The 17246-nt window shown below is 46.2% G+C and overlaps 1 protein-coding gene across 1 annotated transcript in view; it reads right to left on the minus strand.

The window, feature by feature from the left end:
* The window catches only part of LOC128687824 (sialate:O-sulfotransferase 1-like), a 272949-nt gene that overhangs the window by 44873 nt on the left and 210830 nt on the right, over nt 1-17246 (minus strand). Inside the window, exon 6 of the mRNA XM_070083814.1 lies at nt 12506-12642. Within this exon, the coding sequence (XP_069939915.1) occupies nt 12506-12642 (137 nt within the window). The remainder of the gene's footprint in view (nt 1-12505; nt 12643-17246) is intronic.

Here is a 17246-nt window from a genome sequence, read left to right on the forward strand (position 1 = left end):
ATCACACCCTCACTATCATCACAACCCCATCCATCATCACAACTCCATTCATCATCACAACTCCATCATCACAACCCCATTCATCATCACTACCCTACTATTCATCACAACCCCACCCATCATCACTACCCCATCCATCATCACAACCCCATCCAACATCACAACCCCATTCATCATCACAACCCCATCCATCATCACAACCCCATCCATCATCACAACCCCATCCATCATCACAACCCCATCCATCATCACAACCCAATCCATCATCACAACCCCATCCATCATCACAACCCCATCCATCATCACAACTCCATCCATCATCACAACCCCATCCATCATCACAACCCCATCCATCATCACAACCCCATCCCACATCGCAACACATCCTTCATCACAACCCCATCCATCATCACAACCCCATCCATCATCACAACCCCATCCATCATCACAACCCCATCCATCATCACAACCCCATCCATCATCACAACCCCATCCATCATCACAACCCCATCCATCATCACAACCCCATCCATCATCACAACCCCATCCATCATCACAACCCCATCCATCATCACAACCCCATCCATCATCACAACCCCATCAATCATCACAACCCCATCCATCATCACAACCCCATCCATCATCACAACCCCATCCATCATCACAACCCCATTCATCACAACCCCACCATCATCACATCATCACAACCCCTCCCATCATCACATCCCCATCCATCATCACTGCCCCATCCTTCATCACAACCCCACCCATCATCACAACCCCATCCGTCATCACAACCACACCCATTATCACAACCCCATCCATCATCACAACCAAATCCATCATCACAACACCACCCATCATCACAACTCCATCCATCACCACAACTTCATCCATCATCACAACCACACCCATAATCACAACCCCATCCATCATCAAAACCCCATCCATCATGACAACCTCATCCATCCTCACAAACCCCACCCATCATCACAACCCCATCCATCATCACAACCCCATCCATCATCACAACTCCATTCATCATCACAACTCCATCAATCATCACAACCCCATTCATCATCACAACCCCATCCATCATCACAACCCCATCCATCATCACAACCCCATCCATCATCACAACCCCATCCATCATCACAACCCCATCCATCATCACAACCCCATCCATCATCACAACCCCATCCATCATCACAACCCCATCCATCATCACAACCCCATCCGTCATTACAACCCCATCCATCATCACAACCCCATCCATCATCACAACCCCATCCATCATCACAACCCCATCCATCATCACAACCCCATTCATCATCACAACCCCATCCATCATCACAACCCCATCCATCATCACAACCCCATCCATCATCACAACCCCATCCATCATCACAAACCCATTCATTATCACAACCCCATCCATCATCACAACCCCATCATCATCATCATCACAACTCCATATATCATCACAACCCCATTATTCATCACAACCCCATCCATCATCACAACCCTATCCATCATCACCACCCCATGCATCATTAAAACCCCATCCATCATCATAACCCCATCCATCATCACAACCCTATTTATCAACACAACCCAATCAATCATCACATCCCCATCCATCATCACAATCCCATCCATCATCACAACCCCATCCATCATCACAACCCTATCCATCATCACAACCCCATCCATCATCACAACCCCATCCAACATCACAACCCCATCCATCATCACAACCCCATCCATCATCACAACCCCATCCATCATCACAACCTCATCCGTCATTACAACCCCATCCATCATCACAACCCAATCCATCATCACAACCCCATCCATCATCACAACTCCATATATCATCACAACCCCATTCATCATCACAACCCTATTCATCATCACAACCCAATTCATCATCACAACCCATCCATAATCACAACCCCATCCATCATCACAACCCCATCCATCATCACAACCCCATTCATCATCACAACCCCATCCATCATCACAACCCCACCCATCATCACAACCCCATCCATCATCACAACCCCATCCATCATCACAACCCCATCCATCATCACAACCCCATCCATCATCACAACCCAATTCATCATCACATCATTCATCATCACAACCCCATCCATCATCACAACCCTATCCATCATCACAACCCCATCCATCTTCACAACACCATTCATCATCACAACCCCATCCATCATCACAATCCCTCCCATCATCACAACCCCATTCATCATCAGAACCCCATCCATAATCACAACTCCATCTATCATCACAACCCCATCCATCATCACAACTCCATCCATTATTACAACCCCATCCATCTTCACAACCCCATCCAACATTACAACCCCATCCATCATCACAAACCCATCCATCATCACAACCTCATTCATCATCACAATCCCATCAGTCATTACAACCCCATTCATCATCACAACCCCATCCATCATCACAACCCCATTCATCATCCCAACCCCATCCATCATCACAACCCTATTCAACATCACAACCCCATCCATCATCACAACCCCTTCTATCATCACAATCCCATTCATCATTACAACCCCATACATCATCACAACCTCATCCATCATCACAATCCCATCCATCATTGCAACCCAATCCTTCATCACAACCTCATTCATCATCACAACCCCATCCATCCTCACAACCCCATCCATCATCACAACCCTATCCATCATCACAACCCCATCCATCATTACAACCCCATCCATCATCACAACCCCATCCATCATTACAACCCAATCCATCATCACAACCCCATCCAACATCACAACCCCATCCATCATCACAACTCCATCCATCATCACAACCCCATTCATCATCACAACACCATCCATCATCACAACCACACCAATCATCACAACCCCATCCATGATCACAACCGCATTCATCATCACAACTCCATTCATAATCACAACCCCATCCATCATCACAACCCCATTCATCATCACAACACCATCCATCATCACAACTCAATCCATCATCACAACCTCATCCATCATCACAACCCAATCCATCATCACAACCCAACCATTATCACACCCCCATTCATCGTCACATCATCCATCATCACAAACCTATTCATCATCACAACCCCATCCATCATCACAACCCTACCCATCATCACATCCTTATCCATCATTACAACCCCATCCATCATCACAAACCCATCCATCATCACAAACCCAATCCATCATCTCAGCCCTATCCATCATCACATCCTCACCATCATCACAACCCCATCCATCATCACAACCCCATCCATCATCACAACCCCATCCATCATCACAACCCCATCCATCATCACAACCCCATCCATCATCACAACCCCATCCATCATCACAACCCCATCCATCATCACAACCCCATACATCATCACAACCCCATCCATCATCACAACCCCATCCATCATCACAACCCCATCCATCATCACAACTCCATCCATCATCACAACCCCATCCATCATAACAACCCCACCCATCATCACAACCCCATCCATCATCACACCCACGCCTTTATCACAGCCCTATCCATCATCACAACCTCATCCATCATAACAACCCCACTTATCATCACAACCCCATCCATCATCACAACCACACCCATCATCACAACCCCATCCATCATCACAACCCCATCCATCATCACAACCCTATCCATCATCACAACCCCATCCATCATTACACCTCTTCCATCATCACAACCCATCCATCATCACACCCTTACCATCATCACAACCCCATCCATCATCACAACCCCACCCATCATCACAACCCCATCCATCATCACAACCCCATCCATCATCACAACCCCTCCCATCATCACAACCCCATCCATCATCACAACCCCATCCATCATCACAACCCCACCCATCATCACAACTCCATCCATCATCACAACCCCATGCATCATCACAACCCCATCCTTCATCACAACCCCATCCATCATCACAACCCCATTCATCATCACAACCCCATCCATTATCACAACCCTCTCCATCATCACAACCCCATCCATCATCACAACCCCATCCATCATCTCAACCACACCTATCATCACAACCCCATCCATCATCACAACCCCATCCATCATCACAACGCCACCGATAATCACAACCCCATCCATCATCACAACCCCATCCATCATCACAACCCCACCCAACATCACAACACCATCCATCATCACAACCCCATCCATCATCACAACCACACCCATTATCACAACCCCATGCATCATCACAACCCCATCCTTCATCACAAACCCACCCGTCATCACAACCCCATCCATCATCACAAAGACACCCATCATCACATCCCCATCCATCATCACTGCCCCATCCTTCATCACAACCCCACCCATCATCACAACCCCATCCGTCATCACAACCACACCCATTATCACAACCCCATCCATCATCACAACCCCATCAATCATCAAAACCTTATCCGTGATTACAACCCCTTCCATCATCATAACAACCCTTCCATCATCACAACCCCATCCATCATCACAACCCCATCCATCATCACAACCCTATCTATCATCACAACCCCATCCATCATCACAACCTCATTAATCATCACAACCCCATCCTTCATCACAACCCCATCCATCATCACAACCCCATCCATCATCACAAGCCCATTCATCATCACAACCCCATCCATTATTACAACCCTATCCATCATCACAACCCCATCCATCATTACAACCCCTTCCATCATCACAACCCCATCTATCATTACAACCCCATGCATTATCTCAACCTCATCCATCATCACAACCACATCCATCATCAAAACACCGTCAATCATCACAACCTCATCCATCATCACAACCCCGTCCATCATCACAACCATATCCATCATCACAACTCCACCCATCATCACAACCTCATCCATCCTCACAACCCCTCCCATCATTACAACCCCATCCATCATCACAACCCCATTCATCGTCACAACCTCATCCATCATCACAACCCCATCCATCATCACAACCCCATTCATCATCACAACCCCATCCATCATCACAACCCCATCCATCATCACAACCCCATCCATCATCACAACCCCATCCATCATCACAACCCCATCCATCATCACAACCCCATCCATCATCACAACCCCATCCATCATCACAACCCCATCCATCATCACAACCCCATCCATCATCACAACCCCACCCATCATCACAACCCCATCCATCATCACAACCCCATCCATCATCACAACCCCATCCATTCACACCCCCCCATCATCACAACCCCATCCATCTTCACAACCCCATCCATCATCACAAGCCCATCCATCATCACAACCCCATCCATCATCACAACCCCACCCATCATCACAACCCCATCCATCATCACAACCCCATCCATCATCACAACCCCATCCATCATCATCATCATCAGAACCCCATCCATCATCACAACCCCATCCATCATCACAACCCCATCCATCATCACAACCCCATCCATCCTCACAACCCCATCCATCATAACAACCCCATCCATCATCATAACCCCATCCATCATCACAACCCCATCCATCATCACAACATAATTAAACATTACAACCCCATCCATCATCACAACCCAATTCATCATCACAACCCATCCATAATCACAACCCCATCCATCATCACAACCCCATCCATCATCACAACCTCATCCATCATCACAACCCCATCCATCATCACAACCCCATCCATCATCACAACCCCATCCATCATCACAACCCCATCCATCATCACAACCCCGTCACTCATCACAACCCCATTCATCATCACAACCTCGTCAATCATCACAACCAGACCCATCATCACAAACTTATGCATCATCACAACCCCATCCAACATCACAACCCCATTCATCATCACAACCCCATCCATCATTGAACCCCTTCTATCATCACAACCCCATTCATCATCACAACCCCATACATCATCACAACCCCATAAATCATCACAACCCCATCCATCATCACAACCCCATTCATCATCACAATGCCATCCATCATCACAACCCCATCCATCATCACAACCCCATCCATCATCACAACCCCATCCATCATCACAACCCCATCCATCATCACAACCCCATCAGTCATCACAACCCCACCCATCATCACAACCCCATCCATCATCACAACCCCACCCATCATCACAACCCCATCCAAAACCACATCCCCATTCATCATCACAACCCCATCCATCATCACAACCCAACCATCACAACCACTTCCAACATCATAACCCCACCTATTATCACAACCCCATCCATCATCACAACTCCATCCATCATCACAACCCCATTCATCATCACAACACCATCCATCATCACAACCACACCAATCATCACAACCCCATCCATCATCACAACCCCATCCATCATCACAACCCCATCCATCATCACAACCCCTCCCATCATCACAACCCCATCCATCATCACAACCCATCCATCATCACAACCCCATCCATTATCACAACCCCATCCAACATCACAACCCCATTCATCATCACAACCCCATCCATCATCACAACCCCACCATCATCACAACCCCATCCATCATCATAACCCCATCCATCATCACAACCCCATCCAACATCACAACCCCATCCATCATCACAACCCATCCATCATCACAACCCCATCCATCATCACAACCCCATCCATCATCACAACCCCATCCATCATCACAACCCCATCCATCATCACAACCCCATCCATCATCACAACCCCATCCATCATCACAACCTCATCCATCATCACAACCCTATTCATCATCACAACCCCATCCATCATCACAACCCTATCCATCATCACATGCTCATCCATCATTACAACCCCATCCATCATCACAACCCTATCCATCATCACAACCCCATCCATCATCACAACCCCATCCATTATCACAACCCCATCCATCATCACAACCCTATCCATCATCACAACCCCATCCATCATCACAACCCCATCCATCATCACAACCCCATCCATCATCACAACCCAACCCATCATCACAACCCCATCCATCATCACAACTCCATACATCATCACAACCCCATCCGTCATTACATCCCCATCCATCATCACAACCCAATCCATCATCTCAGCCCTATCCATCATCACAACTCCATATATCATCACAACCCCATTCATCATCACAACCCCATCCATCATCACAACCCTATCCATCATCACAAACCCATTCATCATCAAAACCCCATCCATCATCACAACCCCACCATCATCACAACCCCGTCCATCATAACCCAACCCATCATCACAACCCAATCCATCATCACAACTCCATCCATCATCACAACCCCATTCATCATCACAACCCCATCCATCATCACAACCCCATCCATCATCACAACCCCATCCATCATCACAACCCCATCCATCATCACAACCCCATCCATCATCACAACCCCATCCATCATCACAACCCCATCCATCATCACAACCCCATTCATCATCCACACCCCACCCATCATCACAACCCCATCCATCATCACAACCCCATCCATCATCACAACTCCATCCATCATCACAACCCCATCCATCATCACAACCCCATCCATCATCACAACCCCATCCATCATCACAACCCCATCCATCATCACAACCCCATCCATCATCACAACCCCATCCATCATCACAACCCCATCCATCATCACAACCCCATCCATCATCACAACCCCATCCATCATCACAACCCCATCCATCATCACAACCCCATCCATCATCACAACCCCATTCATCATCACAACCCCATCCATCATCAAAACCCCATTCATCATCACAACCCCATCCATCATCACAACCCCACCTTCATCACAACCCCGTCCATCATAACCCAACCCATCATCACAACCCCATCCATCATCACAACCCCACCATCATCACAACCACATCCATCATCAAAACCCCACCTATTATCACAACCCCATCCATCATCACAACTCCATCCATCATCACAACCCCATTCATCATCACAACCCCATCCATCATCACAACCCCATCCATCATCACAACCCCATCCAGCATTACAACCCCACCCATCTTCATAAAACCATCCATCATCACAACCCCATCCATCATCACAACATCAATCATCATCACAACCCCATCCATCATCACAACCCAATCCATCATCACAACTCCATCCATCATCACAACCCCATCCAGCATTACAACCCCATCCATCATCACAACCCCATCCATCATCACAACCCCATCCATCACAACCCATCATCATCAACCCCATCCATCATCACAACCCCATCCATCATCACAACATCCATCCACAACCCCATCCTTCATCACAACCCCATCCATCATAACCCCACCCATTATCACAACGTCATCCATCATCACAACGCCATCCATCATCACAACCCATCAATCATCACAACCCTATCCATCATCACAACCCATCCATCATCACAACCCCATCAATCATCACAACCCCACCCATCATCACAACCTCATCCATCATCACAACCACATCCATCATCACAACCCCATTCATCATCACAACCCCATCCATCATCACAACCCCATCCATCATCACAACCCCATCCATCATCACAACCCCATCCATCATCACAACCCAATCCATCATCACAACTCCATCCATCATCACAACCCCATCCAGCATTACAACCCCATCCATCATCACAACCCCATCCATCATCACAACCCCATCAATCATCACAACCTTATCCGTGATTACAACCCCTTCCATCATCACAACCGCATCCATCATCACAACCCTATTCATCATCACATCCCCATCCATCATCAAAACCCCATTCATCATCACAACCCCATCCATCTTAACAACCCCACCTTCATCACAACCCCGTCCATCATAACCCAATCCATCATCACAACCCCACCCATCATCACAACCCGACTCATCATCACAACCCCATCCATCATCACAACCCCATCCATCATCACAACCCCATTCATCATCACAACCCCATCCATCATCACAACCCCACCCATCATCACAACCCCATCCATCATCACAACCCCATCCATCATCACAACCCCATCCATCATCACAACCCCATCCATCATCACAACCCCATCCATCATCACAACCCCATCCATCATCACAACCCCATCCATCAACCCCATCCATCATCACAACCCCATCCATCATCACAACCCCATCCATCATCACAACCCCATCCATCATTACAACCCCATCCATCATCACAACCCCATCCATCATTACAACCCCATCCATCATCACAACCCCATCCATCATCACAACCCCGTCCATCATCACAACCCCATCCATCATCACAACCCCATCACAACATCATCATCACAACCCCACCCTATCAATCATCACAACCCCATCCATCATCACAACCCCATCAATCATCACAACCCCATCCATCATCACAACCCCATCCATCATCACAACCCCATCCATCATCACAACCCCATCCATCATCACAACCCCATCCATCATCACAACCCCATCCATCATCACAACCCCATCCATCATCACATCCCCACCATCATCACAACCCCATCCATCATCACAACCCTATCCATCATCACAACCCCATCAAATATCACAACGTCTATCAGCATGACAACACATTCATCATCACAACCCCATCCATCATCACTAACCCACCCGTCATCACAACCCCATCCATCATCACAACCCCATCCATCATCACAACCCAACCATCATCACAACCCCATCCATCATCACAACCCCATTCATCTTCACAACCCCATCCATCATCACAACCCATCCATCATCACAACCCCACCCATCATCACAACCCCATCCATCATCACAACCCCATCCATCATCACAACCCTATTCATCATCACAACCCCATCCATCATCACAACCACACCAATCATCACAACCCCATCCATCATCACAACCGCATTCATCACAACTCCATTCATAAACACAACCCCATCCATCATCACAACCCCATTCATCATCACAACCTCATCCATCATCACAACCCCATAAATCATCACAACCCCATCCATCATCACAACCCCACCATCATCACAACCCCATCCATCATCACAACCCCATCCATCATCACAACCCCATCCATCATCACAACCCCATCCATCATCACAACCCCATCCATCATCACAACCCCACCATCATCACAACCCCATCCATCATCATAACCCCACATATCATCACAACCCCATTCATCATCACAACCCCATCCATCATCACAACCCCATCCATCATCACAACTCCATCCATCATCACAACCCCACCATCATCACAACCCCACCATCATCACAACCCCACCATCATCACAACCCCATCCATCATCACAACCCCATCCATCATCACAACCCCATCCATCATCACAACACCACCCATCATCACAACCCCACCATCATCACAACCCCACCATCATCACAACCCCACCATCATCACAACCCCACCATCATCACAACCCCATCCAACATCACAACCCCACCATCATCACAACCCCACCATCATCACAACCCTACACATCATCACAACCCCACCATCATCACAACCCCACCATCATCACAACCCCATCATCATCACAACCCCACCATCATCACAACCCCATCCATCATCACAACCCCATCCATCATCACAACCCCACCATCATCACAACCCCACCATCACAACCCCACCATCATCACAACCCCACCATCATCACAACCCCATCCATCATCACAACCCCACCATCATCACAACCCCACCATCATCACAACCCCATCCATCATCACAACCCCACCATCATCACAACCCCACCATCATCACAACCCCATCCATCATCACAACCCCATTATCATCACAACCCCACCATCACAACCCCACCATCATCACAACCCCACCATCATCACAACCCCACCATCATCACAACCCCACCATCATCACAACCCCATCCATCATCACAACCCCATCCATCATCACAACCCCATCCAACATGACACAGTATAAAACGTGCTCTTCATATACAATTTGCTACAGATGTGTTTCTGTTTCACACCCTTTAAAAGTACTGATATTTTGTACAATTTTAGTTTATATTTGGATATTTTCCAGTAATTAACATCGAAATTGTTAAATACGTTAATGAATACAAAACTTCTGGTAAACAATAAAAAGCAAGTCGGAACATCTATATATTTGAAACGACAATGGTAATTACAAAATATAACTTTCTAACTTAACTGTTTTCGGCCTATCCCTATCAACCTATCAAACATTATTTTTATCTTTCCTTATTTTTTTTATATTTCTAATTTTCCAATAATAACAAACTGTCACAAAACATTCCTTGATTTTTCAACAGACCTTCAATCACTAAAACACGTGACCATCCTTATTTATAACTGATACAGAGGCTTATTTACAAAAATAACAACCAACTTGCCCACCCTTGTTTACATTAGATCATCAGCCGTATTTACTCAATCACATGTAAATATACTTATTTCCTGGTAGTTATAAATTAAGTACAGTCCCCAAAATGTTAATCTGCGTGACACAATCAGGTGACACAAGAATGGAGGAGCACTGTAGTTGACCTACAGACCTTCTTCATTTCTACTACAACTAACCCAGCCCTTTGGGTATGACTTATTTCCACTGGGGAATCCCGCCTACCAGTGACTATGCCCTCGTCTGCTACACGTCCCTATCCACTGACGCCTATATAAGCGCCAGTCTCTTTGCCTTTACTTCAGAATCTCTACAACCACGGTGCTCTCCACACCAACTCCAAAGCTGAGGAATTGATTACCTCATCCTTTGTATATAGTTCTACTATCTTCTAATTATGTCCTAGAATCTGTATTGATAAAGCCATTGGAAGGCGAAACGTCTATAATAAAGATAATCAGATGTTACACGTGTGTCTTAATTAATTTCATTAGTCGACCTACTGTCCCATATTAGGCTTAAGCTTCTCATATCCAACCTTCCTCACACATTCAACGAATGGCCTCGTCGACTCATTTCCTACTAATGACCTTAACCTACCTTCCTGGGTTACACCTAACATCTCTCTGCTGATTTTCTAGCTCTCTTTATTAAGACTAACTATACGTCTCATTTAGTAATGGTTTAAATTATGCATGTCTCATTTTCCGGGGATTTGAATTGTTTCATATAGTAATTACATACATACAAGAGAATAAATCATGTAATAAAGTTGGTAGAATTACCGACAATATGTAAAGTAAAAGGACACAAGTGCAACTAATGTGACATTTTATTGTGGCAACGTTTCGCTCTCCAGGAGCTTTATCAAGCCATGGCTTGATAAAGCTCTTGGAGAGCGAAACGTTGCCACAATAAAATGTCACATTAGTTGCACTTGTGTCCTTTTACTTTACAGAATAAATCATACAGACTGAAGCTCGACAATGCTTACTCACCGGCATTGTAGAGTATTGTATCATTGTAGTTAGAGCCTATGAAAAAGCCAGTGGCTCCCTCTATCATGTAGCGGAGCCAAGTACTGCCGGAACACGGGATCGACACCATCAGCACTGGCGTCAGCCCCTTCCCGAACCTACACGTTAAGATACAAGAAACGTTCTGTCTGCTAAATCTTATGTGGTAAACATAATACATCTTTCATTTATCTAATATATAAATATTGTATAAGAAAAGAGTGAAGTCCGTAGAGTACCGCAGGACTGAACCAGAATTATGTTTGAATATATCCTGTATTTAATCCCAGTCCTATTTCAGGTGGTATAACTGTGTAGTGATGACAGGTAAAATTCTTTTAAAAAGAAGACAAGTATGTAGACAATGGTATTTAATACCGACAAGATGAAGAGTGAGGCACATGCGTAACACTTGAGTGCCTTTACTGTTGACTGAAACGTTTCGCCTACATAGTCAGTACTCTTTCTCAGTCAAAATGACAGTAATACACAGTACCAACAAGCTGATAATTATTAAGACACAAGTCCAACAGTTAGGTATCCTTGTTCGAAAAGTTTCGCCTAAATGGTAGGCTTCATTAATCAAACAGAGGAGGCAGCAGAAGTAGCAGAGTTGAAAAGACGAAGAAATACAGTTCATGACTGTCGTAAACTAAGTTTTGAGGTGGTCAGTCTCTCAGCCTGGAGAAGAAGGTAGTTTGAGGTGGTTAGTCCCTCATCCAGGAGAAGAAGGTAGTCTGAGGTGGTCAGTCCCTCAGCCTGGAGAAGAGTTCTGCTCCATTGTTTGGAGCAATGTTTAGAAAACCTTGACAGAAGAGATGGAGAACACTAGAAGAAGTAATTATGAAATCATTGAGAGACAATGTAGCAAACCTGTGAGTTAGAAGGATATGTGCGTGTGTGTGTGTGTGTGTGTGTGTGTGTGTGTGTGTGTGTGTGTGTGTGTGTGTGTGTGTGTGTGTGTGTGTGTGTGTGTGTGTGTATGTATGTGTACTCACCTATTTGTGGTTGCAAGGGTCGATTCATAGCTCCTGGCCCCGCCTCTTCGCTAGCCGCTACTGGGTCACTCTCCCTGCTCCATGAGCTTCATCAAACCTCTTCTTATAGCTATGAATGGATTCTGCCTCCACTACATCGCTTCCCAAACTATTCCACTTCCTGACTACTCTGTGGCTGAAGAAATACTTCCTAACATCCCTGTGATTCATCAGAGTCTTCAACTTCCAATTGTGTCCCCTTGTTGCTGTGTTCCATCTCTAGCTCATTCTGTCTCTGTCCACCTTGTCAATTCCTCTCAGCATTTTATATGTCGTTATCATGTCTTCCCTATCTCTCCTGTCCTCCAGTGTCGTTAGGTCGATTTTTTTTAACCTTTCCTAGTAGGACATATCCCTTAGCTCTGGGACTAGTCTTGTTGCAAACCTTTGCACTTTCTCTAGTTTCTTTGCGTGCTTGGCTAGGTGGGTTCCAAACTGGTGCTGCATACTCCAATATGGGCCTAACGTATACAGTGTACAGAGTCCTGAACAATTCCTTATTAAGATGTCGGAATGCTGTTCTGAGGTTTGCTAGGCGCCCATATGCTGCAGCAGTTATTTGGTTGATGTGCGCTTCAGGAGATTTGCCTGGTGTTATACTCACCCAAGATCTTTTTCCTTGAGTGAGGTTTGTAGTCTCTGGCCCCCTAAACTGTACTCCGTCTGAGGTCTTCTATGCCCTTCACCAATCTTCATGACTTTGCATTTGGTGGGGTAGAACTCCAGGAGCCAGTTGCTGGACCAGGACTGCAGGTCGTCCAGATCCCTTTGAAGTTCTGCCTGGTCCTCGTCCGATTGAATTTTTCTCATCAACTTCACATCACCTGCAAACAGGGACACCTCGGAGTCGATTCCTTCCGTCATGTCTTTCACAAATACCAGAAACAGCACTGGTCCTAGGACTGACCCTTGTGGAACCCTACTCGTCACAGGCGCCCACTCTGATACCTCGCCACGTATCATGACCCGTTGCTGTCTTCCTGACAAGTATTCTCTGATTCACTGTAGTACCTTACCTGTTATCCCTGCCTGGTCCTCCAGTTTTTGCACTAATCTCTTGTGTGGAACTGTGTCAAACTCCTTCTTACAATCCAAGAAAATACAGTCTACCCACTTCTCTCTCTCTCTTGTCTTACTGCTGTCATCCTGTTATAGAACTCCAGTAGGTTTGTGACACAGGATTTCCCATCCCTGAAACCTTGTTGACTGTTGTTGATGAGCTCATTCCTTTCTAGGTGTTCCACCATTCTTCTCCTGATAATCTTCCTCATGACTTTGCATACTGTACATGTCAGTGACAATGGTCTCTAGTTTAGTGCTTCATTTCTGTTTCCATTTTTAAAAATTGGGACTACATATGCTGTCTTCCAAAACTCAGGTAATCTCCCTGTTTCGATAGATATGTTGAATATTGTTGTTAGGGGTACACGTAGAGCCTCTGCTCCCTCTCTCAGGACCCATGGAGAGATGTTATCCGGCCCCATCCCCTTTGAGATATGTGTGTGTGTGTACTCACCTAATTGTACTCATGTAATTGTGGTTGCAGGAATCGATTCATAGCTCCTGGCCCCGCCTCTTCACTGGTCAACACAAGGTCCACTGTCTCCCTGCTCCATGAGCTTTATCATATCTTTTCTTTAAACTATGTATGGCAGCCTCCGATTTTAACTCATGATCGCACTTGTCAAAAGCTTTTGCAAAGTTTGTGTATATTACATCTGCATTACGATTTTCTTCCAGTGCATCCAAGGCCATATAATAGTGATCCAGTAGTTGTGAGAGGCAGGAGCGACCTGCCCTGAACCCATGTTGCCCTGGATTGTGCAGTTTTTGGGAATCCAGGTGGTTTGCAATCCTGCTTCTTAGCACTCTTGCAAAGCTATTGGTCTATAGTTCCTAGCTGGACATGTACTCACCTAGTTGTACTCACCTAGTTGAGGTTGCGGGGGTCGAGTCCGAGCTCCTGGCCCCGCCTCTTCACTGATCGCTACTAGGTCACTCTCCCTGAGCCGTGAGCTTTATCATACCTCTGCTTAAAGCTATGTATGGATCCTGCCTCCACTACATCGCTTCCCAAACTATTCCACTTACTGACTACTCTGTGGCTGAAGAAATACTTCCTAACATCCCTGTGATTCATCTGTGTCTTCAGCTTCCAACTGTGTCCCCTTGTTACTGTGTCCAATCTCTGAAACATCCTGTCTTTGTCCACCTTGTCAATTCCTCTCAGTATTTTGTATGTCGTTATCATGTCCCCCCTATCTCTCCTGTCCTCCAGTGTCGTCAGGTTGATTTCCCTTAACCTCTCCTCGTAGGACATACCTCTTAGCTCTGGGACTAGTCTTGTTGCAAACCTTTGCACTTTCTCTAGTTTCTTCACGTGCTTGGCTAGGTGTGGGTTCCAAACTGGTGCCGCATACTCCAATATGGGCCTAACATACACGGTGTACAGGGTCCTGAACGATTCCTTATTAAGATGTCGGAATGCTGTTCTGAGGTTTGCTAGGCGCCCATATGCTGCAGCAGTTATTTGGTTGATGTGCGCTTCAGGAGATGTGCCTGGTGTTATACTCACCCCAAGATCTTTTTCCTTGAGTGAGGTTTGTAGTCTCTGACCCCCTAGACTGTACTCCCTCTGCGGCCTTCTTTGCCCTTCCCCAATCTTCATGACTTTGCACTTGGTGGGATTGAACTCCAGGAGCCAATTGCTGGACCAGGTCTGCAGCCTGTCCAGATCCCTTTGTAGTTCTGCCTGGTCTTCGATCGAGTGTATTCTTCTCATCAACTTCACGTCATCTGCAAACAGGGACACCTCAGAGTCTATTCCTTCCGTCATGTCGTTCACAAATACCAGAAACAGCACTGGTCCTAGGACTGACCCCTGCGGGACCCCGCTGGTCACAGGTGCCCACTCTGACACCTCGCCACGTACCATGACTCGCTGCTGTCTTCCTGACAAGTATTCCCTGATCCATTGTAGTGCCTTCCCTGTTATCCCTGCTTGGTCCTCCAGTTTTTGCACCAATCTCTTGTGTGGAACTGTGTCAAACGCCTTCTTGCAGTCCAAGAAAATGCAATCCACCCACCCCTCTCTCTCTTGTCTTACTGCTGTCACCATGTCATAGAACTCCAGTAGGTTTGTGACACAGGATTTCCCGTCCCTGAAACCATGTTGGCTGCTGTTGATGAGATCATTCCTTTCTAGGTGTTCCACCACTCTTCTCCTGATAATCTTCTCCATGATTTTGCATACTATACATGTCAGTGACACTGGTCTGTAGTTTAATGCTTCATGTCTGTCTCCTTTTTTAAAGATTGGGACTACATTTGCTGTCTTCCATGCCTCAGGCAATCTCCCTGTTTCGATAGATGTATTGAATATTGTTGTTAGGGGTACACATAGCGCCTCTGCTCCCTCTCTCAATACCCATGGGGAGATGTTATCTGGCCCCATTGCCTTTGAGGTATCTAGCTCACTCAGAAGCCTCTTCACTTCTTCCTCGGTTGTGTGCACTGTGTCCAGCACTTGGTGGTGTGCCCCACCTCTCCGTCTTTCTGGAGTCCCTTCTGTCTCCTCTGTGAACACTTCTTTGAATCTCTTGTTGAGTTCTTCACATACTTCACGGTCATTTCTTGTTGTCTCTCCTCCTTCCTTCCTTAGCCTGATTACCTGGTCCTTGACTGTT

This window comes from Cherax quadricarinatus, chromosome 10 (genome assembly GCF_038502225.1).
Source record: "Cherax quadricarinatus isolate ZL_2023a chromosome 10, ASM3850222v1, whole genome shotgun sequence".
Lineage (NCBI taxonomy): Eukaryota > Metazoa > Arthropoda > Malacostraca > Decapoda > Parastacidae > Cherax > Cherax quadricarinatus.